We start from the raw sequence: 25,466 nt of genomic DNA, 5'->3' as shown, positions 1-25,466 counted from the left end.
TACGGCCCCTGGCTTTCATTCTCTACTAATCATGAACCGATTCAGACCTGGGACACCAGGTGAGAGGCCAATGATTAAAGACTGCATTGGTTTCCCATAACTAGAGCAGTGTTTCTCAATCCATTCCTGGGGGGGACCCCCCGGTGATCACATATTTATGCTAGCCCAGGACTAACCTGGATTCCCTAGGAGTGGATTAAAAAAATCTGAGCTGGAGTGTCAAAAGAAAGGAATTACTAAAACACATTTATCAAAATGCAATAAGGACCAAAGAATAATGCAATAAAAAGACAGCAAATGTCCGCTCAATGTTTGCTGCAAGGCTTTTGACTTAGCTAGCGATCCACCATAGGTCAATGAAATACCACACTTGGGAGGAGCAAACATGTCCTGTCATTTCATTGTAATCCAATGCTATGGGGTGAAGTTTCCCCTAGGTACAAATCTAGGATCAGCTTCCCCTCCATCAATCCTAACCTTAACCATTAATGGGGGAAATGCGAAACTGACCCAAGATCAGCATCTAGGGGCAACATCACCCTACAGTAGGTCTTGAAATTGCCAGGGACCTCACGATACGATATTATCAGGATACACAATACTGTACAGTGCATTTGGAAAGAATTCAGACCCCTTCCCCTTTTCCACATTTTGTTACGTCACAGCCRTATTCTAAAATTGATCAAATTATTTTTCTCATCAAACTACACAATAACCCATAATGACAAAGCAAAAACTGGTTTTTAGAACATTTTTCAAATATGTTTTATTTTTACATAAGTTTCCATTGATAATCCATTGAGATGTTTCTACAACTTGATTGGAGTCCACCTGTGGTAAATTCAATTGATTGGACATGATTTTGAAAGGCACACACCTGTCTATATAAGGTCCCACAGTTGACAGTGCATGTCAGAGCAAAAACCAAGCAATGAGGTTGAAGGAATTGTTCGTAGAGCTCCAAGACAGGATTGTGTTGAGGCACAGATCTGGGGAAGGGTACCAAAAATGATACAGCATTGAAGGTGGCCTCCATCACTCTTAAATGGAAGTATGGAACCACCAAGACCCTTCCTAGAGCTGTCCGCCCGGCCAAACTGAGCAATCGGGGGAGAAGGGCCCGATAGTCACTCTGAAAGAGCTCCAGAGTTCCTCTGTGGCGATGGGAGAACCGTCCAGAAGGACAACCATCTCCGCAGCACTCCACCAAATCAGGCCTTTATGGTAGAGTGGCCAGACGGAAGCCACTCCTCAGGAAAATGCACATGATGGCTCACTTGGAGTTTGCCAAAAGGCACCTAAAGTCTCTCAGACCATGAGAAACAAGATTCTCTAGTCTGATGAAACTGAATGCCAAGAGTCACGTCTGGAAGAAACCTGGCACCATCCCTACAGAGGTTCTTCCTGCAAAAGAAGGTACTGTGCCGTACTGCAGCACACCTTGGAATTCTATGGCACATTATTTAAGTGTCAGCAATTGTTGCCATTAACGCTAGTTTGGCTGTATTAGAGAATTTAAGTAAGAACATAGTATATGGGATTGATTTTAAGAAATTTGCTTAATTAATTTGCTTAATATTATGGTGTTTCTATTCCAAGAAAAATAAAATCCTCATTGTTTCCGTTAGGAAWATATGGCGCTGTACAACGTTACCAGTCTGGAGTAGGCTACAGTACCAAGAGCAAAATAATCCTAATATTTCCACACCCTAWTTGTAGTCTAACCAATACCCAAACGGAGATTCAGTGGAGAAAAAAAATCTCATTGATGTATCAAGACCAGTCCCCATGTTGTTTCATAGCAGTGCGAAACGGTGCTGAAATAGTTGACCACACRCGAGTAGGCTATTGCTTCAAATCCTATTGCTTCTATCTTCAATATGCTTTAAATGCCACAAATAATTGAACACACACAATTCTTAAAACTCTGAGAAGGGTAATAGGGTAATAGGAGGTGATCTGCATATGTTCCTGGTTAAATAAAGGTTAAAACAAAAAAAWTATTAAACGCACAGTCTTAATGCTATATTMCACGCGTTACTGTGTGTGTTTCGATTCTCTCTCTCTCTCATACACACACACTGTCTTGACATCTGAATGCTCGACTATGAAAAGACAACTGGCATTTACCCCTAAGGTGCTGACCGGTTGCACCTAGAGGCCCTGGTGCACAACTGAGCAAGAGGACAAGTGCATCAGAGTGTCTAGTTTGAAAAACAGACGACTCACAAGTCCTCAACTGACCGCTTCATTAAATAGTACCTGCAAAACACCAGTCTCAACATCAATAGTGAAGAGGCGACTCCGGGATGCTGGCCTTCTAGGCAGTGTTCCTCTGTCCAGTAGTGTCTGTGTTCTTTTGCCCATCTTAATCTTTTATTCTATTGGCCAGTCTGAGATACGGCTTTTTCTTTGCAACTCTGCCGAGAAGGCCAGCATCCCGGAGTCGCCTCTTCACTGTTGACRTTGAGACTGGTGTTTTGCGGGTACTATTTAATGAAGCTGCCAGTTGAGGACTGGCAGCCAGTTGCGRACTGTACGGGAGTTGCAGCGATGAGATAAGACTGTAACTACCAATTGGATACCACGAAATTGGGGAGAAAAAGGGGATTWTTTTTWTTTWWATAAATAAAATAAATGTATACCTAGCCAAGCTATCCTTTTGTAAAGGTTGAAGTGTCTATTGTCCTGCTAATAGCACCACGACCAGGATCTCTATTAATTTAAGTGAGCAGATTAGGGCTTTCAGGAGGAACGGAAAATTGTGTGTCAATTCATAAACCATGTGTCATGGAATGGTACATCGAAAATCTCTCCCCAACTATTTAGCTGATATTTATTCCCATAGTAATTCGTTATGGATCCATAACGAAATAAAAATACTCTTTCAAAATGGAATGTTTATCATTATTTTATTAACGAAAGCATAAAGATGTTGATGAAGAAATACTGTACAGTATAGGCTTTATCAGACATTTTGCGGTTGCATGAGGTCCCCCACACACATTTTAAACATTGGGATAATAAAGCATATTGAAGATAGAAGCCGCCATGATATCTTCAGAATATCTTGGAATATAATTGAACATTTTCATTTCTCTTAGAATAAAAACCTTAGTGTAACAACAGTTTTAGTAAGTAATATGCTACAGTCCAGTTACAGCTTCTTCTGACCAAATAGAACCCCCAAAATATSTGTATTTTTTCGGATGTGTGTGCAAGACAGAGGAATTGCAATTCTTACACTCTTATTCTAAATTCAATCACCTTCTTCATCCTCATCATTCAGTTCATTGAAATTGCATTTTGAAGTCGTACACAATTATCAGTTTCTATTTAGGTTTACGTCGCCCATTCATTGTCAGTCAGCCCTGTCTCTTATACACATCTAGATGTGTATAAGAGACAGATTTGGTTTACATCACCCATTCATTGACAGCATTCATTCAGGTAGAGACACATTAGGCCTTGGGACCCAAAAGCATAATCAGCGTTCTACCCGCCCCCCCCCCCCTAGCCGTAGCCTGGAGCTCTTTATTCTAAGAGAAATTAAAATGTTCAATTATATTCCATGATATTCTTAAGATATATGTGATGATTGAATATAAGCAGCAAGCGATGTCTGCTAAATAATCAGGTTGATGGCGCAGTCATATAGCCTCGGCACCTACATAAAGCCGAGTGACACCCTCATTCATGGCTTTGGATCAAAATAAATAAGTACCAACATTTTTTCTGATAGTCTTTAATAAAGAAATGTTTTGACTGTCAGCCTCATGACGTCAAACAAATTTAGAGCACTGACTATGCTTTTGGGTCCCAAGGCGCACCATTTTGTTTCTCTCCGTCACCCATACGCAATTTAAACATTTGGATAATAAAGCATTTATTATTATTATTAACCCTGCATTATAATTATATAAAAGCCATAATTATATAACAGACCATATTTGCCCTAACAAAAAAATGACATGAAAAGCGCACATTTGTAAATCCCAAACTCTAAAAGTAATTGGAAGGGCAAACACAAATGATTTGTGACATTGTGATTACAATAGACAATGTAAACAAGATGCTGTGTTTTTATTCATTAATAGTGTGTCTCAGAAGTTTCTGTCCATGACTGATGCAACCCGAAAAAGCATTAAAGWCAGAGTACTTGAGGTCACGAGAAAGTCTGGACATGGCCTGCTCTCCCTTATGTAAGGAATTAGGCACTTCCCATGTTTACTTGTCAGACTGCACAGTAGACTAATAAACATATGCATTTTTTATCGAATTCAATAACATATATCTACCGCGGTGTGTTTTTGGTTGATGGCCAATATTAAATACAGTCAAATGCATTTGTGAATTCAATCACTTTATTGTTTAATTATTTAAGGCTCCTTTCTCTTCTCTGTCCTGGAGTTCTTTTAAGAATAAAGTAGGCTAATGAAGGCAACAAATTTTTGCTTACTGAAACTCCCAAAGTCATCCAATTGTTACAACAGGATTTGAAGCAATAGCCTACCCGCGTGTGGTCAACTATTTCAGCACCGTTTCACTCTGCTCTGAGACAAGCAAGACTACTTAATAAGCATTTAAAAAATCTAATTCAATAATATATTTGTACCACTGTAGATGTTGCGGTCAGTCAGAGTTGAGTCCTATTGTAAAGTCTAGCCTAAAGRCCAAAATGGTCAAACTGGCAATGTATTCGATGCTTAAGTACTCTAAAACCAGATTTGCCCCAACCCAAAAAATGCATCAACCCCTACAAATATATTCATTTATTATTAACCCTGCATTATAATTGTATAAAAGACCCTTAGATATTAATTTAGAATCCTCTAAATTTTATTTGATCTACATGGACATTTTATTGATCTGCCAGTATTTTTATTTAGAGATTCCGGTAAACTCTTTGATGTTTCCTTTTGTGTCCAACCAATTATTATTGGATTATTCACCATGGCAACCAACAAAATGTATTTCTTAGTTAGGTTGGCTTGTTTGCAGAATTCACAGCCTGCTACGCTTGTGAAAAACAAAATGCCTCCAGCTGTCCATCCCTACTGTAAATAATAAAAACAGTGGTTATAGAGGGTGCAACCGGTCAGCACCTTAGGAGTAGATGTCAGTTGGCTTTTCATAACCGAGTATTCAGAGGTCAAGACAGCAAGTGCGTGTGAGAGAGAGAGGATCGAAACACACAGACAGTAACGCGTGTTAATTATTTCCGAGAGTCGATCTGTTATCCAACGATTAGTTTAATAGCCCGGCTACTGTAGGTRTGAAAATCCCCCCAACTTAAGTACTATAAAGTTTTACACAGTATCTGTTCATCAACATCTTTATGCTTTCGTTAATAAAATAACGATAAAGAAGACTTTCAAAATGCAGATGTTTATTTCAACTACTGTACAGTACATCTCAGCTACATTTTAGTTGCACTTCCCCCCAGCTCCACAACCACGGGTAAAACCACGTTGTACAGTGCCGCAGATGTTTATTTCAACTACTGTACAGTACATCTAAGCTACATTTTAGTTGCACTTCCCCCCAGCTCCACAACCACGGGTAAAACCACGTTGTACAGCGCCATATTTTCCTAACGGAAACCCTGAGGGTTTCATTTTCTTGAAATAGAAACACCATAATATTAATCAAATTAATTAAGCTAAGTTTCTTAAAATCAATCCCATATACTTTGTTCTTAAAAAAAAAAGGTTCTCTAGTACAGCCCATATCAAAAACTGTCAAACACTTCTTAAAGATGACCCCTGGTGGTCAAACTAGCACTAACTAGCATTAATGGCAATAACGTGCCATAGAATTCTGCAGCAGCCAGCAAGGTGTGCTGCAGTATGATGCAACTTTTAAAGGAAGAACCATAGTACCTAGCAATTTATATATAAAATCAGCAAAAATAATATCGCTATACTCTACTGTATGGACTCCCATTCCTACCCTACACCTAATACATTACAGCAGCCCTAGTCCCATAGTCAGACAGTGGAACAGACAACAAACTACATTTCCCAGAATGCATAACATCCTTACCTTGTGCTCTGCAGGCAGCAGAGTGAACTCCTTAGTGCTGATATTGACAGAGAGGGGGCTGATGTTGAACCTGGAGAAACAGGGGAGAGAGTAAGTGGCCAAACAGTGAGACGCCTCATCAATAACACCTACAAGTGACGCTCAGAGCTAACTGGTACGAAACTGCAATGTTAAAGGGGCAGTTCTGTCTAAAATCAACTAATGTTTGCATGAACTGTCCCTTTAAGGATTGGGAAACTAAAGCGAAGGAATTTGTTACAATAGTCTGAAGTGACTTTCCATTCCTTTCATCTGCGCTGATCTCAAAAAATAGGATGGGTGAAAGCAATATGGTCCAGTTGTTTCACTTCAGTGCAGATGAAGGAAAGGAGACAAGGACAGGAAGCCACTATTAACTATTGAAACGCACCCAATGGAGTGCATCTCCTGTGTAACTAATGGTGAGGGGAGGTGTTCTTGGGTTCGTACCATTTGGTRAGGAGGTCAAGGGCTTCCAGGGGGGCCGGGTACAGGGAGAGGGCTCTGATCTCCACAGAGACCACAGAGGAGGAGGGGTTTTTCAGAGTCAGCAGCTTAACCTGGGGGAAAAGTTCAAAGTTCAAAAGATGTTTTGTACATTGACATTTGGTTTCCATGGCTCACAGCTGACACATAACATAACAAGACATTGCATTACACAGACAGCGTAATGGAAAAGCATACTAATGTTAAAAGTGCAGATTGTAGAATTACATTTTTTTATTTATTACAAATATCAGAAATACTCAAACTGCTGCAGTTGAATTGTTGACTTTATGTACCACAGAGCTATTCAACTATTAGTGTGTGATAAAAACACGTTTTGTTACCTTGCTTTCATTGACAGGGACAGCACCAAAGTCTAGAGGGGACGAGGTCTCCGCTGGTAGTCTGGGCCACCTTAAGCAAACAGAAGAAAATAGGACCTGTAAGTGTATTGTGTGTGTGTGTGTGGCCCAACGTCTATATAAGTGATACGTGTTATAGTGTCTAGATAATGTATAAGTGACTGAGTGAAGTGAAAAGTGGAGTGTGTGTGTGGCCCACCCGCCCTCATACGTGTGTGTATGTGTAGGAGTGACTAGACATAGAGTAAAGGAGTGAAGTGAACAACCGTGTGTCTCACCTGCAGGGCAGCTGGTCTTTGCGGATTTGCCAGCGAGCGCAGAGCTCCGAGGCCAGTCTGCTGTCCAGCATCCAGGAGGAGGAGTCTGGGAGGAGAGAGCGCTGCCACTGGACACGACCTAGAAACACCCATACAACACAACCCGCACACATATCAGTCAAACACAGCAGAGACCAATGACTCATGCATGCACGCCACGAGCGAGTGCACACGTCTCACCTGATTCTGACAGTCTGAGAGGACATGGTCGGCCACACTCCCCATCCGCTTCAAACACAACATCACCCTGCTGGAGAGGGAACACACAAACACACACCCAGTTGTTTTTGGCTGGACGAATGCCATATCAATATAATGCCGTTTGACTGTCAGCGTGAAAAGAGAGATTCCCTCTACAGAGTGGAGTGGATGTGCAGGAAGAGTATTCTAATGAAAGTGAATGGAAGGGAAGAGTGTATATCTATCTATCGAGATAGATAAAGACACACAAACACACACACACACACACACACACACACACACACACACAGTGCATTCGGAAAGTATTCAGACCGCTTGACTTCTTCCACATTTTGTTACGTTACAGTCTTGTTCTTAAATGGATTAAATTGTTTTTTCCCCCTCAAACTATACATAATACTGAATAATAAAGAAAAACAGGTTTTTAGAAATTTTTGCAAATGTATAATTGTTTAAAAATGAAATATCACATTTACATAAGTATTCAGACCCTTTACTCAGTACTTTGTTGAAGCACCTTTGGCAGTGATTACAGCCTTGAATCTTCTATGACGCTACAAGCTTGGTCACACCTGAATTTGGGGAGTTTCCCATTCTTCTCTGCAGATCCTCTAAAGCTCTGTCCGGTTGGATGGGAWGCGTCCCTGCACAGCTATTTTCAGGTTAAAGATGTTCGGGTTCAAGACYGGGCTCTGGCTGGGCCACTCAAGGACATTCAGAGACTTGTCCCGAAGATTATCCTGCGTCGTCTCGGCTGTGTGCTTAGGGTCGTTGTCCTGTTGGAAGGTGAACCTTCACCCCAGTCTTAGGTCCTGAGYGCTCTGGAGCAGGTTTTCATCAAGGAACTCTGTACTTTGTTCCGTTCATCTTCCCCTCGATCCTGACTAGTCTCCCAGTCCATGTCGCTGAAAAACATACCCACAGCATGATGCTGCCACCACCATGCTTCACCGTAGGGATGGTGCCAGGTTTTCTCCAGACGTGACGCTTGGCATTCAGGCCAAAGAGTTCAATCTTGTTTTCATCAGACCAGAGAATCTTGATTCTCATGGTCTGAGACTCATTTAGGTGTCTTTTTGCAAACTCCAAGCGGAGTGGCTTCAATCTGGCCACTCTACCATAAAGGCCTGATTGGTAGAGTACTGCAGAGATGGTTGTCCTTCTGGAAGATTCTCCCATCTTCAGAGGAACTGGATCTCTGTCAGAGTGACCATCGGGTTCTTGGTCACCTCTCTGACCAAGGCCCTTCGCCCCCGATTGCTCAGTTTGGCCGGGTGGCCAGCTCTAGGAAGAGTCTTGTTGGTTCCAAACTTCTTCCATTTAAGCCCGATGGAGGCCACTGTATTCTTGGGGACCTTTTGGTACCCTTCCCCAGATCTGTGTCTCGACACAATCCTGTCTCGGAGCTCTACAGACAATTCCTTCGACCCCATGGCTAGGTTTTTGCTTTGACATGCACTTTCAACTGTGGGACCTTATATAGACAGGTGTGTGCCTATCCAAATCATGTCCAATCAATTTAATTTACCACAGGTGGACTCCAATCAAGTTGTAGAAACATCTCAATTTTAGAATAAGGCTGTAATTTAACAACATTTGGAAAAAGTGAAGGGGTCTGAATACTTTCCGAATGCACTGTATACACATATATATATATACACACACACTGTACTGTAGTATATCAGAACAAAGGTGTGAGTGAGCAAATGTTAAACATTAGTATATAGATCAGAACAATGTACAGTAATAATGTAAAGTGTGGTTATTCGGGACTGTAGTAGTATGCAATAGACAGTTGTCTATGGCAGTGTTTCTCAGTCCGGGGCCTGTATCCACAAGGCATCTCAGAGTATGAGTGCTGATCTAGGATCTGTCCATATAATCTTGTTCATTATGACCCAAAAGGCAAAACTGATCCTAGATCCTACTCTTTGTGGACACAGGCCCTGATCCTGGAGTCCCAAAGTGGTGCACATCTTTGTTTTTGGCCTAGCACTACCCACCTGATTACACGAATGAACTCATCATCAATCMTTTGATTAATGGAATCAGGCATATAGTGCTAGGGCAAAAACRTTCACTCCTTTCTTAAGAAATGCTGGTCTATCGAGAGTATGGAGGAGTGTGTATGCACAGTCATTTGGAGTATTACCTTGGCCAGGGTGGAGTGTACATTATGTGTATGCAGACTGGCGTCATTGGTAGTATTACCTTGGCCAGGGTGGAGTGTACATTATGTGTATGCAGACTGGCGTGATTGGTAGTATTACCTTGTCCAGGGTGGAGTGAAAGTGGAGGGGTAGTTTCAGGGCCAGACACAAACCAGTGGTCAGAGAGAGGGTGGAGAGTAGGTTTAGGGGCAGGCTCCTGTTGAGGAGCTGCAGGGAGAGGAGCCGCCAGCAGCCACCCTGGGGCACTGACACCGCCCCGCTGAAGTTGACCACCTTGACGCACGGGGGACAGACGGTCAGCACGGACATACCGATARCAGGACATTCAACTGTAACTACGCAGATCTCATTCTCTCATATTTTAACTAGAGACTGATTTCAACCTGAGAAACCMGGCCTGTGAAATGTTGAGAGGCTGAGTTGTGTGCCTGTACCAATCTGTATWAAAAAAMAMMAARGSMAACTWCTTTTGCACATAGCTTTCGGGCTGAACTTCTATYGAGTTGACCTTCTGGTCGACTTCATAGAAATCTCAACGGAATTCATGGAACCACATTTGTATGATATAGCTATCTTCTGAGATGCTCAGCGCAGCTACAAAAAAATACCACCCCCCCTACCTTGAGTAAGCCCTGGGACTCCGGGGAGAGGATGGCATCCTGGACGGTGAGGGGGAAGTGGAGGGTGTTGGTCAGCCACAGGTCCACGTGGTCTGCCCCTTTCTGCCTCTGTCTCACCTGGAAGAGACTAGACAGCTCCAACCCCCTAGCGAGGGGAGGGACAACCATTGACATGTGGTCTATAGGAGAGACACTCTGTCTCTTAAATTGTGTTGATAACATAACACACATTCACTACATTTTCTAGTGATTTTTTGTTATCTGGATTTGATACTTTGTAAATACAAACTGAAAACAGAACATACAAGTTGTCTAACACACCTTGAGGGCAGAAAATACAATTGAAAGCTCCATTTGAGCAGAGTATCTGTATGGTCTTACCTGTGTGTGCTGTGGAAGCCAGGGAAMGTGTTCACTGTGTGATTCCCCAGGACCTGTAGGCTAATATGACTGGAGCATCTTCTACCCTGACCTGGCAGAGACCCTGCTGAACACAGTCATAACATTGGATTTTAAAGTAGGAGGTTCCTCTCAGTAGATAGCAGTTACGTTCCAGCTAATACAGGACAGTTGTATTTTTCATAGTGATAGCAGCTAAATACATATCTAGAGTGGCATAAATATATAATGTGCCTTCAGAAAGTATTCATACCTCTTGACTTACTACATATTGTGTTACAGCCAAAATGTATTAAATATATGTTTTTGTTTATAGAGATCTTTGCAAATGTATTGAAAATGAAATACAGAAATCTCTTTTACATAAGTATTCACACCCATGAGTCAATACTTCGTATACGCACCGTTGGCGGCAATTAAAATGTAAAATGGAGAAGAAGGCTGACATTCTACGTGTTCCCAACCGATTGTGTTTTTGTTCGTTTATTTGCGTTGTTTGTAACTTATTTTTTACTTATTTTGTACACAATGTTGCCGCTACCGTCTTTTATGACCGAAAATAACTTCTGGACATTAGGACTGAGATTACTCACCACCAGAATCCTTTTTTCCCCTTTAACGAGTCTGACGAGCCCGACGCAAATTATATACTGCTTTCTCGGGAACAGGCCCAGATCGCCGTGATTTGCGTGAAGAGGAGRCAGAGAAAAAGGGCCAGAGGGCAGGCAGCCTTCTGAGAATTTGTAGGCGATTGAATAAACCCYCACTTCCTTCCATTCTGCTAGCAAACGTGCAATCTTTGGAGAATAAAATCGATGACCTACGCAGAAGATTAAACTACCAACAGGACATTCAAAACTTATGCTTCACGGAGTCGTGGCTGAACGACAACACTATCAACATACTGGTTATACGCTGTACCGGCAGGATAGAACAGCAGCATCTGTTAAGACAAGGGGTGGTGGACTGTGTATTTTTGTAAATAACAGCTGGTGCACGATATCTAAGGAAGTCTCGAGCTATTGTTCAGTAGAGTATCTCATGATAAGCTGTAGACCCCACTATCTACCTAGAGAGTTTTCATCTGTATTTTTTGTAGCTGATTATATACCACCACAGACTGAGGCTGGCACTAAGACAGCATTGAAGGAGCTGTATTCCGCCATAAGCAAACAAGAAAACGCTCACCCAGAGGTAGCGCTCTTAGTAGCCGGGAACTTTAACGCAGGGAAACTTAGATCCATTTGACCAAATTTCTATCAGCTTGTTAAATGTGCAACCAGAGGGAAAAATACTCTGGAGCACCTTTACTCCACACACAGAGACGCATACAAAGCTTTCCCTCGCACTCCATTTAGCAAACCTGACCATAATTATATCCTCCTGATTCCTGCTTACAAGCAAAAATTTAAGCAGGAAGCACCAGTGACAAGATCAATTAAAAAGTGGTCAGATGAAGCAGATGCTAAGCTACAGGACTGTTTTGCTAGCACAGACTGGAACATGTTCTGKGATTCTTCTGATGGCATTGAGGAGTACACCACATCAGTCATTGGCTTCATCAATAAGTGCATCGATGACGTCGTCCCCACAGTGACTGTACGTACATACCCCAACCAGAAGCCATGGATTACAGGCAACATCCGCACTGAGCTAAAGACTAGAGCTTGCGCTTTCAAGGAGCAGGATTCTAACCCCGCTATGCCCTCTGACGAACCATCATTCAGGCAAAGCTTCAATACAGGACCAAGATCAGCTGCACCATCGATAGCATCCTGACTGGTTCCATCACTACCTGGTATGGCAAGTGCCCTGCCATCCAGGACCTTTATACCAGGCGGTGTCAGAGGAAGGCCCTAGAAATTGTCAAAGACTCCAGCCACCCTAGTCATAGACTGTTCTCTCTGCTACCGCACGGCAAGCGGTACCGGAGCACCAAGTCTAGGTCCAAGAGGCTTCTTAACAGCTTCTACCTCCAAGCTATAAGACTCCTGAACACCTAATCAAATGGCTACCCAGACTATTTGACCCCCCCCCCCTTTACACCTCTGCTACTCTCTGTTGTTATCATCTATGCATAGTTACTTTAATAACTCTACCTACATGTACATATTACCTCAACTAACCGGTGCCCCCGCACATTGACGACTCTGTACCGGTACCTCCTTGTATATAGTCTTGCTATTGTTATTTTACTGCTGCTCTTCAATTACTTGTTACTTTTATTTCTTATTCTTATCGATATTTTTTTAAACTGCATTGTWGGTTAAGGGCTCGTAAGWAAGCATTTCACCGTAAGGTCTACACCTGTTGTATTCGGCGCATGTGAATAATACAATTTTATTTGATTACAGCTTTGAGTYGTCTTGGGTATGTCTGTATCAGCTTTACATATCTGGATTMTGGGATTTTCTCCCATTCTTCCTTGCAGATTTTTTGAAGATGGGGAATGGAGGTGAACAGCAATCTTCAAGTCTTTCCCCAGATTTTCAATGTGATTCAARTCTGGGCTTTGGCTGTGTCACTGAAGGACTTTCACATTCTTGTTCTGAAGCCATTCCAGCGTTGCTTTAGCTGTATGCTTGGGGTCATTGTCCTGTTGGAACGTAAATCTTCGCCMCAGTCCAAGGTCATTTGCACTCTGAAGCAGGTTCTCATTCAGGATTTGCCTGTATTTGGCTCCATTCATTGTCTCCTCTATCCTTATCAGTCTCCCATTCCCTGCCGCTGAAAAGCATCCCCTTAGCATGATGCTGCTACCACCATGATTCACGGACGGGATGGTGTTAGACGAGTGATGAGCTGTGCCTGGTTTTCTCCAGACGTAGCGCTTTGCACCCAGGCCAAACAGCTCCCTTTTTGTCATTAGGCGTATATATCTGGAGAAGGACAGAAAATAATTTCTAGAGTGTGGTCTCCATCATTGGGAAACTGAAAAAATATGGAACTACCCAGACTCTGCCTACAGCTGGCCGTGTGAGCAACCGGGCAAGAAAGTCCTTGGTGACCAAGAACCCGAATGAACTACAGAGTTCCTTGGCTGAGATGGGAGAATATGCCAGAAGGTCTTTACAGCACTTCACTAATCTAGGCTTTCTGGAAGAGTGGCCAGACGGAAGCCACTCCTGAGAAAACGGCACATGACAGCATGCCTCGAGTTTGCAAAAAGTCACGTGAAATACTGAAAAGAAGGCAAAAGATTCTGTGGTCTGATGACAATTCTCTCGGAGATCTACGATCTTGGACTTCATTGTATAGTTTCTRCTCTGGCATGCRCTGTCAACTAGGCTTGGGTGATATCCAGATTGTCATACCAACCTTGTGCCATGCCTGGATATTCAGTAATACCGGCACTGAACACAAGGGTGCTATTTGTAAACCCAAAGGTTAGCAATGCTAACAAGTACATGTAAMATCCCATAGAGAATGCTAACTAAATGCTAATGAGTGCATAGCGAACATTTTATATACGATATCTAGCWGGCAAACATTTAGTTGYGAATTCCAAACTGTAACTAGATGACCTGGCGCGTGCTGCACAACTGTGAGTGACTCACAAGGCACCGGTCTCTCGTCATTGTGTGCTTGTAAACAAACACCACGTGACTGAGGACTACCGGAAAGCTTCATAATAAAAGATTATGTGACAGGTGAAATGGAAAATGCGATCTAACATATTGCACAAGTTGACTGCAGGTATTTACATAAAAAGAAGCTACAAATATGCAAATGAATAAAAAAACTTGAAAGAACTAGTTAACGGTATTGAAAAACCATCCTGTGGCCATTTCCAAATACCCAGCTATATGGTATACAAGGCTACTGTCAACTGTGCGATCTATTATAGACAGGTGTGTTTCTTTCTAAATCATTTCCAAACAATTGAATTGGCCACAGGTGGACTCCAATCATGTTGTAGTGACATCTCAAGGATGATAAAATRAAATTGGATGCACCTGAGCTCAATTTGGAGTGCCATAGCACATTTGTGTGACCATTTATGTAAATTTGATATTTCAGTATTCTTTTTTTGTACATTTCTAAAAACATGTTTTCACTTTCTCATTATGGGGAATTTTGTGTAGATGGGTGAGGGAAAAATATATTTAATCCATTTTGAATTTAGGCTGCAACAACAAAATGTGGAATAAGTCAAGGGGTATGAATACTTTCTGAAGGCACTGTAGATACACACACACAAATAGTTTTGGTCTTGGATACTGATTGCCTGAATGATGCAAAAATAACTTGTTTACGGTTCTAATTATGTTAGTAAACAGTTTATAATAGCAGTAAGGCACCTCGGGGGTTTGTGGTACATGGCCAATATACCACGGCTAAGGGCTGTGTCCAGGCACTCCRCGTTGCGTCGTACGTAAGAACAGCCCTTATATCCATGGCATTTTGGCCATATACAGGACACATAACCCAACAGTCTTCARAAACAGTCTTCAGRAAGTATTCACACCCCTCACCTTTTTCCACATTTTGTGGTATTACAGCCACAATTTAAAATGGATTAAATGGAGATTTKTTGACACTGGCCTACACACAATATCCCATAATATCAAAATGGAATTATGTGTTTTGCAAGTTTTACACATTAATAAAAAATTATATTGTCTTGACTCAATAAGTATTCAATCCCTTTGTTATGGCATGCCTAATCAAGTTCGGGAGTAAATATTTGCTTAACAAGTCACATAATAAGTTGCATGGACTCAATCTGTGTGCAATAATAGTTTAACATGATTTTTGAATGACTACCTCATCTCTGTACACCCCACCTACAATTATCCCTCAGTCGAGCAGTACATTTCAAACACAGATTCAACCACAAAGACCAGGGATGTTTTCCAATGTCTCTCAAAGAAGAGAACCTATTGGTAAAAGGGTAAAACATATATTTTTTTTTAAGCAGACATTGAATATCCCTTTGACCATGGCTAAATTATTCATTACACTTTGGATGGTGTATCATTACACCCAGTCACTACAAAGATACAGGCGTCCTTCCTAACTCAGTTGCCGGAGAGGAAGGAAACCACTCAGGCACAGTGGAGGTGTCATAACACCAATAAAACCTAGCGGTCAAACAGGGAAATGGTTCCAATCGTTTCTTCCGCAATTCATATTTCCCATAGGGGATTTTAGAAACACTTAAAATAAGGGCTGTGTTTCATGTAGGCTTACCCTGGTGAGCCTATACAGGCGAATATATTGATCAAAGTCACCTTGCCCTAGAGAGATTTACACGGTTATGAAAACATCACGTCAGGGTAGGCCTACATGAAACTCAGCCCTTATTTTAAGTGTTTCTAAAAATCCCCTATGGGAAAAATGTATGGTGGAAAAACGATTGGAACCATTTCCCTGTTAGACCACTAGGTTTTATGGGTATTATGACTCATACTGTGGTACTCTATGGTGACTTTAAAACAGAGTTTAATGGTTGTAATAGGAGAAAACTAAGGATGGATCAACAACATTGCAGTTACTCCACAATACTAACCTAATTGACAAAGTGAAAAGCTGTGAATACAAATATTCAAACATGCATCCTGTTTGCAACAAGGCACTAATGTAATAGTGCAAAAAAATATGTCAAAGCAATTAACTTTTTGTCCTGAATACAAAGTGTTATGTTTGGGGCAAATCCAATACAKTAGTACTGTGTACCACTCTMCAGATTTTCAAGCATAGTGTTGGCTGCATCATGTTATGGGTATACTTGTAATCTCTAAAGACTGGAGAGTTTTTCAGGATAAAAAATAAATGTAATGGGAGCTAAGCACAGGCCAAACCCTAGAGGAAAACCTGGTTCAGTCTGCTTTCCACCAAACCATGGGAGATTAATTCACCTTTCAGCAGGATAATAACCTAAAACACAAGGCAAAATATACAATGGAGTTGCTTACCAAGAAGACAGAGAATGTTCCTTAGTGTCCGAGTTACAGTTTTGACTTAAATCTACTTGAAAATCTATGGCAAGATCTGGAAATGGTTGTCTAGAAATTTGAAAAGAATAATGGGCAGGTGTGGAAACCTCTTAGAGACTTACCCAGAAAGACTCACAGCTGTAATCACTGTGAAATGTGTTTCTACAAAGTATTGACTCAGGGTTGTGCATACTTACGTAAATTATATTTCTGTATTTCATTTTCAACAACTTTGCAAAGTTGTCTAGAAACATGTTTTCACTTTGTCATTATGATGTATGTGCATAGGATGGGTGGGGGAAAAAAGCACAAATCCATTTGAAATTCAGGCTGTAAAAACAAAATGTAGAATAAGTCAAGGGGTATGAATACTTTCTGAAGGCACTGTACTACAACTCTTTGGGCCTTATTGCTTAAATATACATATACCACACATGCTATCAACTCATTAGCAAAATATCTCACACAGCTGAGTTTGGTTGTTGCAGGAGCTTGGGAATAATTTGATGATGATATATCAAGAACAGTTCGCAAGTTCTTTTACTTTTAAGACATCCACATTATTACCACAAGTGGCAAATAGACCCAGTATTTCTCTACCTTGCCATTTAAATGWACCTCTGCAGGCTAGCGTAGCCACTTGTGTGAAGTTTGTCGCTGATGCTCTCAGCAGGGTTGGGCTGAACACCAGAGTGCTGTCCACTTTGGATAACAACTGCATTTCCTAAGAAAAAAAAGAACAAAACTGCTGTTTGATACAATATAAACTCATGCATGGGTAATACAGAATACATATGAAATAGAGTCCATTTGAGTACTCTGCATGAGTTTGCACAGAAACTTACCTTCACATAAAGTTTCTTTCCTCCTGAATTCAACATACAAATTCCAATTTTTGACTCTCCTGTAGGATACAATTAAGACATAATAGGTTAATGACATGTTATCAACATTAATGACAGAATCAAATAAATACTGTATTGCTGCCCAACAAAACACTGAAAATTGCACTTCGCTCTGTCGCCTGTAGGTGTCACTAGGCACACAAAATGGATGCATCCACATTTAGACAGACGGTCAATAACAAAGCAATCTTCAGGGCTACTTGACATGATTGAGAGCTAATCCTTTTAGGTACTGTGACTATACTCCATGCACATAATCTAAGCGTGTAATGCTGATGCTCTATGATGCCCATTCCAAGGTAGAAGGTAAATGCCTCATCAATCCCATTCATGCATGCCAATCACATCGGTTGTACACAAGACAAAAATTGACTGATATAACTCCTCATATAAGGTCAGATGACTGTGGCAATTAACTTAAAATGATATCTAATGTTACTCACTAGGTGAAAGCGGTGCTACTTTGGTTTGACCTGCACAGTAGCATTAAGTGAAAGGAGGTGATTACATTTACAATATGCCGCGATCATAAAAACTGAGTGCTCTAGCCTACAGCAGCATTGCAGCAGTTTGGTGGGTGAAAGCGCTGAGTTGACACTTCGGGGCTGATTTCCTTGGCTCTGGCAATTCCTTTCAACCTCAGGTTTCTCTGCAAGTGAGACTGTGGATGAAAAGTGCCTGTGCTACCGATCACGCTTCACCTCCATCGATTGCGTTGTATTGGCAAACCAATGAATGACCAACCGTTCACTAGAGGTCACCAAGTTCCCCGTTTTAGTACTGTTTCACAGAAATAAAATGTTCTATCTAATGTTCATTTCCGAAAAGCATTTTAATGTCAAATAATGCATGTTTTCTTTCACACATGAAAAGGTTGACTTTACAGCCATAGTGCATATAGGGCCACTTAATCTGGGTCCRGGAAACAGACCCTAGTGTAAGTCTACTATTAGATTAAAATGTAAATGGAGAAAGCCAGGAAAACATCCCWTAGTTGTTTATGATGTAGAGTCAGTGGACAGAAGAACCAGGAAAGAACATCTAATCTCCCATGTCCAAACTGTAAACAAATCTGCATCCCAAATGGCACCCAATTCCCTACATAGTGCACTACTTTTGACCAGAGCCCTATGGGTCCTGGTAAAAAGAAGTGGACTATGTAGGGAATAGGGTGCCATTTGGGACAAAACTTTTGTTAATCTACCATCAATCTATAGGCTACATGCCTGGTGTGATTGGGATCTTCGAGCAGGGAGATGTAGTCCATTCTACACAGTATAGTCTGGTCTTGTGCTAATGGCCCTGTGTATGTAATATGGGGTATGATGGTGATGAGGATACAGGATGAACTTGCACCTATGGGCTGATCGAAGATCAGTTTTGCTGTTTCCCCTTTAATGGTTAAGATGAGAATTTGGGGAAGGACATGTTTGATTCTACAACTAGCTTGGCTCCCGAGAAGCGTAGCGGTCTAAGGCAGGTAGCCTAGTGGTTAGAGCGTTGGGCCAGTAACCGAAAGGTTGCTGGATCAAATCCCCGAGCTGACATGGTAAAAATCAGTCGTTCTGTGCCTGAGTAAGGCAGTTAACCCACTGTTCCCTGGGCACCAAAGACGTGGATGTCGATTATGGCAGCCCCCCGCACCACTTTGATTCAGGGGGGTTGGGTTAAATGCATTAGACACATTTCAGTTGTACAGTTGAACAGTTGAATGCATGCAGTTGTACAACTGACTAGGTATCACTGCATCTCAGTGCTTGAGGAGTCACTATAGACACTATGGTCCGAATCCAGGCTGTATCACAACCGGCCATGATTGGGAGTCCCATAGGGCGGCGAACAATTGGCCCAGCAACATCCGGGTTTGGCCAGTGTAGGCCATCATTATAAATACAAATTTGTTCTTAACTGACTTGCCTAGTTAAATAAACATTAAATAAAATACAAAAAATATGCTCAATGGAAAGTGGTAAGGCACCCAAATCCTAATCAGTGTTTCTCCCAGATTATTCTTTAGGCGGATGCAGAGGTCCCTAAACCCGCAGAACACCAACATTCTCTATTGAAATCTACCAACATCCTAAAATATTTAAAGTTATTCCTATAGCTCTCATGCCTTACCCCACCTCCACCCCCAAAAACGAGTCCCCTAGCCCCCAACACCCACCGTTGGCGGAGCAGCGGCCCGTCGCTGGGGCAACCAACAGGACCAGGATGTGCTCGATGACGTAGGGCTTGAGCTTGTCCAGGTCAGCGGGACGTTCTGTGTGCTCCGACAGCCTGATCTGGAGGTTGAGTCCCTGCTCSACCCCGGCGGCGTTGTCCTCAACGCTCTGGAAGCACGACCCCTGGGGATACGGCAGGAAAGGCATACCAGTTACGCAGAGGGAGCAAGGAGGGAGAAAGGGGGAGGGGGTTGGTTGAATAGAGCAAAGAGAGAATGAAGAGGCGTGTAGAAGGAGCGATTAGTGGAATGTGGAGAGAGTTTGGGGGGCAAGAAAGGGGGACAGGGTGAGAGACAAATGAGTAAAATTGTGTAAGAAAAGGAAAAGAGGAAGCGATGAAGAGTGGGAGAATACTAAGAGTGTGTGTTCATGCTTGTACACACACACACACACACACACAGTATATACATAGCCAGCTAGAGGTAAAACTATGGGCATCAACCTGCTTCAACCTGCTTCTCTCCAGTCCCTCTGTACTGTACCTAACCCAACCCACTAAACATCCCTTAACCTGACAAGATCAGCATCTGAGGTGTGCAAAGCTCGGCGCAAACCAGGCGTTGTCGTCTTAGGAGGAGGAGTGACTCAGGCCTGGACTTAAGAAACAGACAGCTCGCTATCCCTGGCTAGACCCCACAGGGCCTCGGCCTACAATAACAAACACCAAGCCCCTGTGGATACAACAGATACACACAGACTACCGGCCACTTCTTGAAAACGCCATATTAGTACTTATCCCCACTGACCATAGGAKTTGGCTATACTTCACAAACAGATCTGGGACCAGGCTATACCATACTAGTATTATTCACAAGTCATTATGAACAAACATAATGTTGGGTTAGGTTTGGGAGATAGAGTGGTGGGTGGGGCTTGCGTCATGGTGGTAATTGCGCAACCTGTGTTTAGGGAAGCTCCCGGCCAATTAACAGTCTCGTGAGAAAGCAATTATGTGCCTAGCAAGTGGTCTCACTGTCCTTGGGGCTTCTTGAGGAACCAGACTGCAGTCAGATATCACAACACTGCAGCTCACTCAATAGTCCTGTACACAATCTTTCAAACAATTTCATCATGAGCAATGATTCTGCAGTAAACTTTACAGCCACAATTCACGTAACATAGGTCTTATAACTGACTACAGGAGAATAACCCTTGTGATTATCGTGAAGCCAACAAGACAGTGAGTACACACAGTTAAGGAGTATTCAGCACTCATGTTGACAATAGTTGGAAAAAATAATAAAATAAATAGTAAACGGGCATAAGTGCTATGAAAATGCAAAGCTATTCTTAGTTAGCATGGAATAAGGACTTTGCAATTTAAACGTTTTGCCCTTTAAAACGCAAATAGTTCGTCTCGAAAATATAGTGGTCATACACATGCATATCTGTTGAGTTTGGCATTGTTTAGATTTTTGTCTCGTGTACATTTTTAACTAATGTAAAGCATATTTTGGTCTGTTAAAAATAATAATTATATACAATTTGCATATTGGCGACATTATAGTGAAAAGGGGGCGGTTTAAAAAAGTGATGAGATGCCCAGTACCTGCGGCTGGCTGTATATGCTCTTGGGTAAACTGCACTCCAGCAGTAGCCCCAGGATAGTGATGTTGGAAGAATCGTCCTGTAAAAGCAAAAACAGAGAACAAAGATCCAATGGCAGAAATATACAATCAAGAGGTTGATAACTCAGCCTTCATCCCAATGCTCTTTGATGAGACAAACAGCTTGAAAAGTCATGTTGATTAGACGAAATAAATTAAAGAGACAGTTGAATTAATCCAGATTAAATATCAAAATTACATCCACCACTCTTGTAGATGAAAGTCTAACAGGACTAGTGAATAAATAAATACAGGCATGTGTARCATAATTAACAAACTAAACTAATTATGTGAGGTTATATTAAGCAAAACATTGGTAACATACAGTTGAAGTCGGAAGTTTACATACACCTCAGCCAAATACATTTCAACTCGGTTTTTCACAATTTCTGACATTTAATCCTAGTAAAAATTCCCTGTCTTAGGTCAGTTAGGATCACCACTTTATTTTAAGAATGTGAAATGTCAGAATAATACATTCCCAGTGGGTCAGAAGTTTACATACACTCAATTAGTATTTTATAGCATTGCCATTAAATTGTTTAACTTGGGTGAAACGTTTCAGGTAGCCTTCCACAAGCTTCCCACAATAAGTTTGGTGAATTTTGGCCCATTCCTTCTGACAGAGCTGGTGTAACTGAGTCAGGTTTGTAGGCCTCCTTGCCCGCACACACTTTTTCAGGTCTGCCCACAAATCTTCTATAGGATTGAGGTCAGGGCTTTGTGATGGCCACTCCAATACCTTGACGTTGTTGTCCTTAAGCCATTTTGCCACAACTTTGGAAGTATGCTTGGGGTCTTGTCCATTTGAAAGACACATTTGCAACCAAGCTTTAACTTCCTGACTGATGTCTTGAGATGTTGCTTCAATTTATCCACATAATTGTCCTTCCTCATCATGCCATCTATTTTGTGAAGTGCACCAGTCCCTCCTGCAGTAAAGCACCCCCACAACATGATGCTGCCACCCCTGTGCTTCAAGGTTGAGATGGTGTTCTCCAAACATAAAAATGGTCATTATGGCCAAACAGTTGTATTTTTGTTTCATCAGACCAGAGGATATTTCTCCAAAAAGTACGATCTTTGTCCCCATGTGCAGATGCAAACCGTAGTCTGGCTTTTTTATGTCGGTTTTGGAGCAGTGGCTTCTTCCTTGCTGAGCGGCCTTTCAGGTTATGTCGATATAGGACTCGTTTTACGGTGGATATAGATACTTTTGACCCTGTTTCTTCCAGCATCTTCACAAGGTCCTTTGCTGTTGTTCTGGGATTGATTTCCACTTTTCGCAACGAAGTACGTTCATCTATAGGAGAAGGAACGCGTCTCCTTCCTGAGCGGTATGACGGCACAAATGGTGTTTGTACTTGCGTACTATTGTTTGTACAGATGAACGTGGTACCTTCAGGCGTTTGGAAATTGCTCCCAAGGATGAACCAGACTTGCAAGGTCTACAATTCATTTTCTGAGAATTAGCCTATCAGAAGCTTCTAAAGCCATGACATCATTTTCTGGAATTCTCCATGCTGTTTAAAGGTACAGTCAACTTAGTGCATGTAAACTTCTGACCCACTGGAATTGTGATACAGTAAATTAAAAGTGAAATAATCTGTCTGTAAACAATTGTTGGAAAAATTACTTGTGTCATGCACAAAGTAGATGTCCTAACCGACTTGCCAAAACTATAGTTTGTCAATAAGAAATTTGTGGAGTGGTTGAAAAACGAGTTTTAATGACTCCAACCTAAGTGTATGTAAACTTCCGACTTCAACTGTACATGAACAGCATAATTGCCATCTCAGTCATTGGACCCTAAGGCCTTTGTGGTTCTGGACTGGGTTGTTCTTTGTGACAACTGTTGATGTAAAAAGGGATTTATAAATTCAAAACGGATTAATTAATTGATTTATTATTATGACCTGTAGGTTATCCCGACTACATGGCAGATCTCTTTGACACTATTATAACACAAGTATTCACTAGTCAAGACCTTAGACTTAGGTAACAGTATTTATACATGACAGTGTATTTGGATTGGTGCATAGTGCATTATTTAATATCAAAAGTGGTGGTGAGCTCAAAGCTACACACAGTGAAATAACAGTTACCTCATCCAATGACTTGGTCAGAGAGGGAGGGAGAAATGGAGAGAAAAAGAGAGCGAGAGAGACATAGAAAGAAAGAAAGAAAGAAAGGAAGAAAGCGAGAAATAAAGTGACAGAGAGTAAAGAAATAAAGGGAAGAGGGAACTAAATTTGAATCTGGCTGCTAAAGCTCGATCTATATTTAAACCTGTTGATGTGTTCAGAAGCTCAACAGACCATGTTACAGAAACACAAACCACAAACACCATACAGGAACGACTTTACTCTCACAACGCCTGTCTAGTAATAACAAAACCTCTCATAACAGTATATCCAGATCAGTGAAGAAACAATGCTTGTGTCCCAGATGGCACCCAATTCCATTTATAGTGCACTTCTTCACCAAAACCTTATTTTCTATATAGTGCACTGGTCAAAAGTTGTGCACTATATAGGCAATAGGGTGCCATTTATTTAAGACGCAGCCCATATGTTGTCTTGTAAAACTTTAGTTCCGCACACCATATACTGCCGTCAGTGTTGTAACAGAAGAAGTGTGTTCAAAATAAGTGGTTGAGTATATAAGTAAACCATAATGTCAAATAACAACGACCATCTTGCTTGCCCCCCCCCCCCCAAAAAAAAAGACAGCCAGGCTGACATTTTGAAACTGCCACCTGCTTCCTGTTGCCGAGGGTAACGTTCCTCCAAAGAAGCCTCGTGCCGCTTTCACTCCTTCCCTTGATGTTTTTAAAAGTGGGTGAGAGTACGTGTGTGATGTGACTGTTTGCATGCTCCTTGTGTTTGTGTGTTTGTTTAGGCACAAGTGTGTGATTCTGTATACACAAATATGAAAGTGATTGATCATGTGTGTGCATGCATGAATGTATATATACCTCGTGTACGTACGTACGCCTCTCATGTAAATGTGTGTTTATGCCTCTTGTTTTTTCGTGTGTGTGTGTGTGTGTGTGTCTTTATGTGTTGGGTTATCTCTGTATCGGGACTGGCAAATAGGGGAAGTCAGCTGCTGATGGCTATCAGATGTCAGACACAATACAGCAAGGCCTGCACACTGCAGAGCAGGGCAGGAGGCCATGCTAGCAAATCTTCTACTTGGTGTATGTTGTGGTAAATGTGTTTGTTTGTAGGTATGATGTGAGCCTGGAATGCACCCTCTCTCATTGTGGAGCTAGAGGAGTTAGAGCCCTGTCTATCTTATCTATGAACATAGACAGGGCTCTAACTCCTCTAGCTCCACAATGAGATAGGGTGCAGGCCCGGCAGCAGGCTGTTAGCCAGCCTGCCAGTTTAGTGGAGTCTGCCACTAGCATAGCACAGTCAGTGTAGTCAGCTCAGCTATCTCCATTGAGACCGTGTCTGTGCCTCGATCTAGGTTGGGCAAAACTAAACATGGCGGTGTTTGCCTTAGCAATCTCACTGGAATAAAGACCTCCTCCATTCCTGTCATTATTGAAAGAGATTGTGATATCTCACATCTCAAAATAGTGCTACTTACAGTGCCTTACAAAAGTATTCATTCCCCTTGGTGTTTTTCCTACTTTGTTGCATTACAACCTGTAATTTAAATGGATTACATGTAATTACATGTAATGGGATTACATGTAATGGACATACACAAAATAGTCCAAATTGGTTAAGTGAAATTTMAAAAATAACTTGTTTAAAAAAATTCTAAAAAGAAAACGGAAAAGTGGTGCATGCATATGTATTCACCTTCTTTGCTATGAAGCCCCTAAAGAAGATCTGGTGCAACCAATTACCTTCAGAAGTCACATAATTAGTTAAATAAAGTCCACGTGTGTGTAATCTAAGAGTCACATGATCTCAGTATATATACACCTGTTCTGAAAGGCAAAAATGTCTGCAACACCACTAAGCAAGGGGCACCACCAAGCAAGCGGMACYATGAAGACCAAGGAGCGCCCCAAACAGGTCAGGGACAAAGTTGTGGAGAAGTACAGATCAGGGTTGGGTTATAAAAAAATATCTGAAACTTTGAACATCCACCATTAAATCCATTATTAAAATATTGAAAGAATATGGCACCACAACAAACCTGCCAAGAG

General features: G+C 41.6%; 1 protein-coding gene across 6 annotated transcripts in view; it reads right to left on the bottom strand.

The window, feature by feature from the left end:
* The window catches only part of LOC112068553 (transmembrane protein 131-like), a 138,104-nt gene that overhangs the window by 18,576 nt on the left and 94,062 nt on the right, over window positions 1-25,466 (bottom strand). The window contains exons 8-19 of one of the 6 annotated variants that reach the window (XM_024135713.2): window positions 21,238-21,315; window positions 19,631-19,811; window positions 17,404-17,462; window positions 17,159-17,282; window positions 10,602-10,707; window positions 10,221-10,365; window positions 9,700-9,873; window positions 7,409-7,478; window positions 7,190-7,307; window positions 6,894-6,963; window positions 6,514-6,623; window positions 6,046-6,115 (exon numbers count right to left, since the gene is read on the bottom strand). In XM_024135713.2, coding sequence (XP_023991481.1) covers window positions 6,046-6,115; window positions 6,514-6,623; window positions 6,894-6,963; window positions 7,190-7,307; window positions 7,409-7,478; window positions 9,700-9,873; window positions 10,221-10,365; window positions 10,602-10,707; window positions 17,159-17,282; window positions 17,404-17,462; window positions 19,631-19,811; window positions 21,238-21,315 — 1,305 coding nt within the window. The remainder of the gene's footprint in view (window positions 1-6,045; window positions 6,116-6,513; window positions 6,624-6,893; window positions 6,964-7,189; window positions 7,308-7,408; window positions 7,479-9,699; window positions 9,874-10,220; window positions 10,366-10,601; window positions 10,708-17,158; window positions 17,283-17,403; window positions 17,463-19,630; window positions 19,812-21,237; window positions 21,316-25,466) is intronic. The other 5 variants (XM_024135715.2, XM_024135714.2, XM_070438200.1 and 2 more) reach the window with 5 other exon arrangements.

The sequence above is a fragment of the Salvelinus sp. IW2-2015 genome, unplaced genomic scaffold (assembly GCF_002910315.2).
Source record: "Salvelinus sp. IW2-2015 unplaced genomic scaffold, ASM291031v2 Un_scaffold563, whole genome shotgun sequence".
Lineage (NCBI taxonomy): Eukaryota > Metazoa > Chordata > Actinopteri > Salmoniformes > Salmonidae > Salvelinus > Salvelinus sp. IW2-2015.
This window is presented reverse-complemented; position numbering and strand designations above follow the sequence as displayed.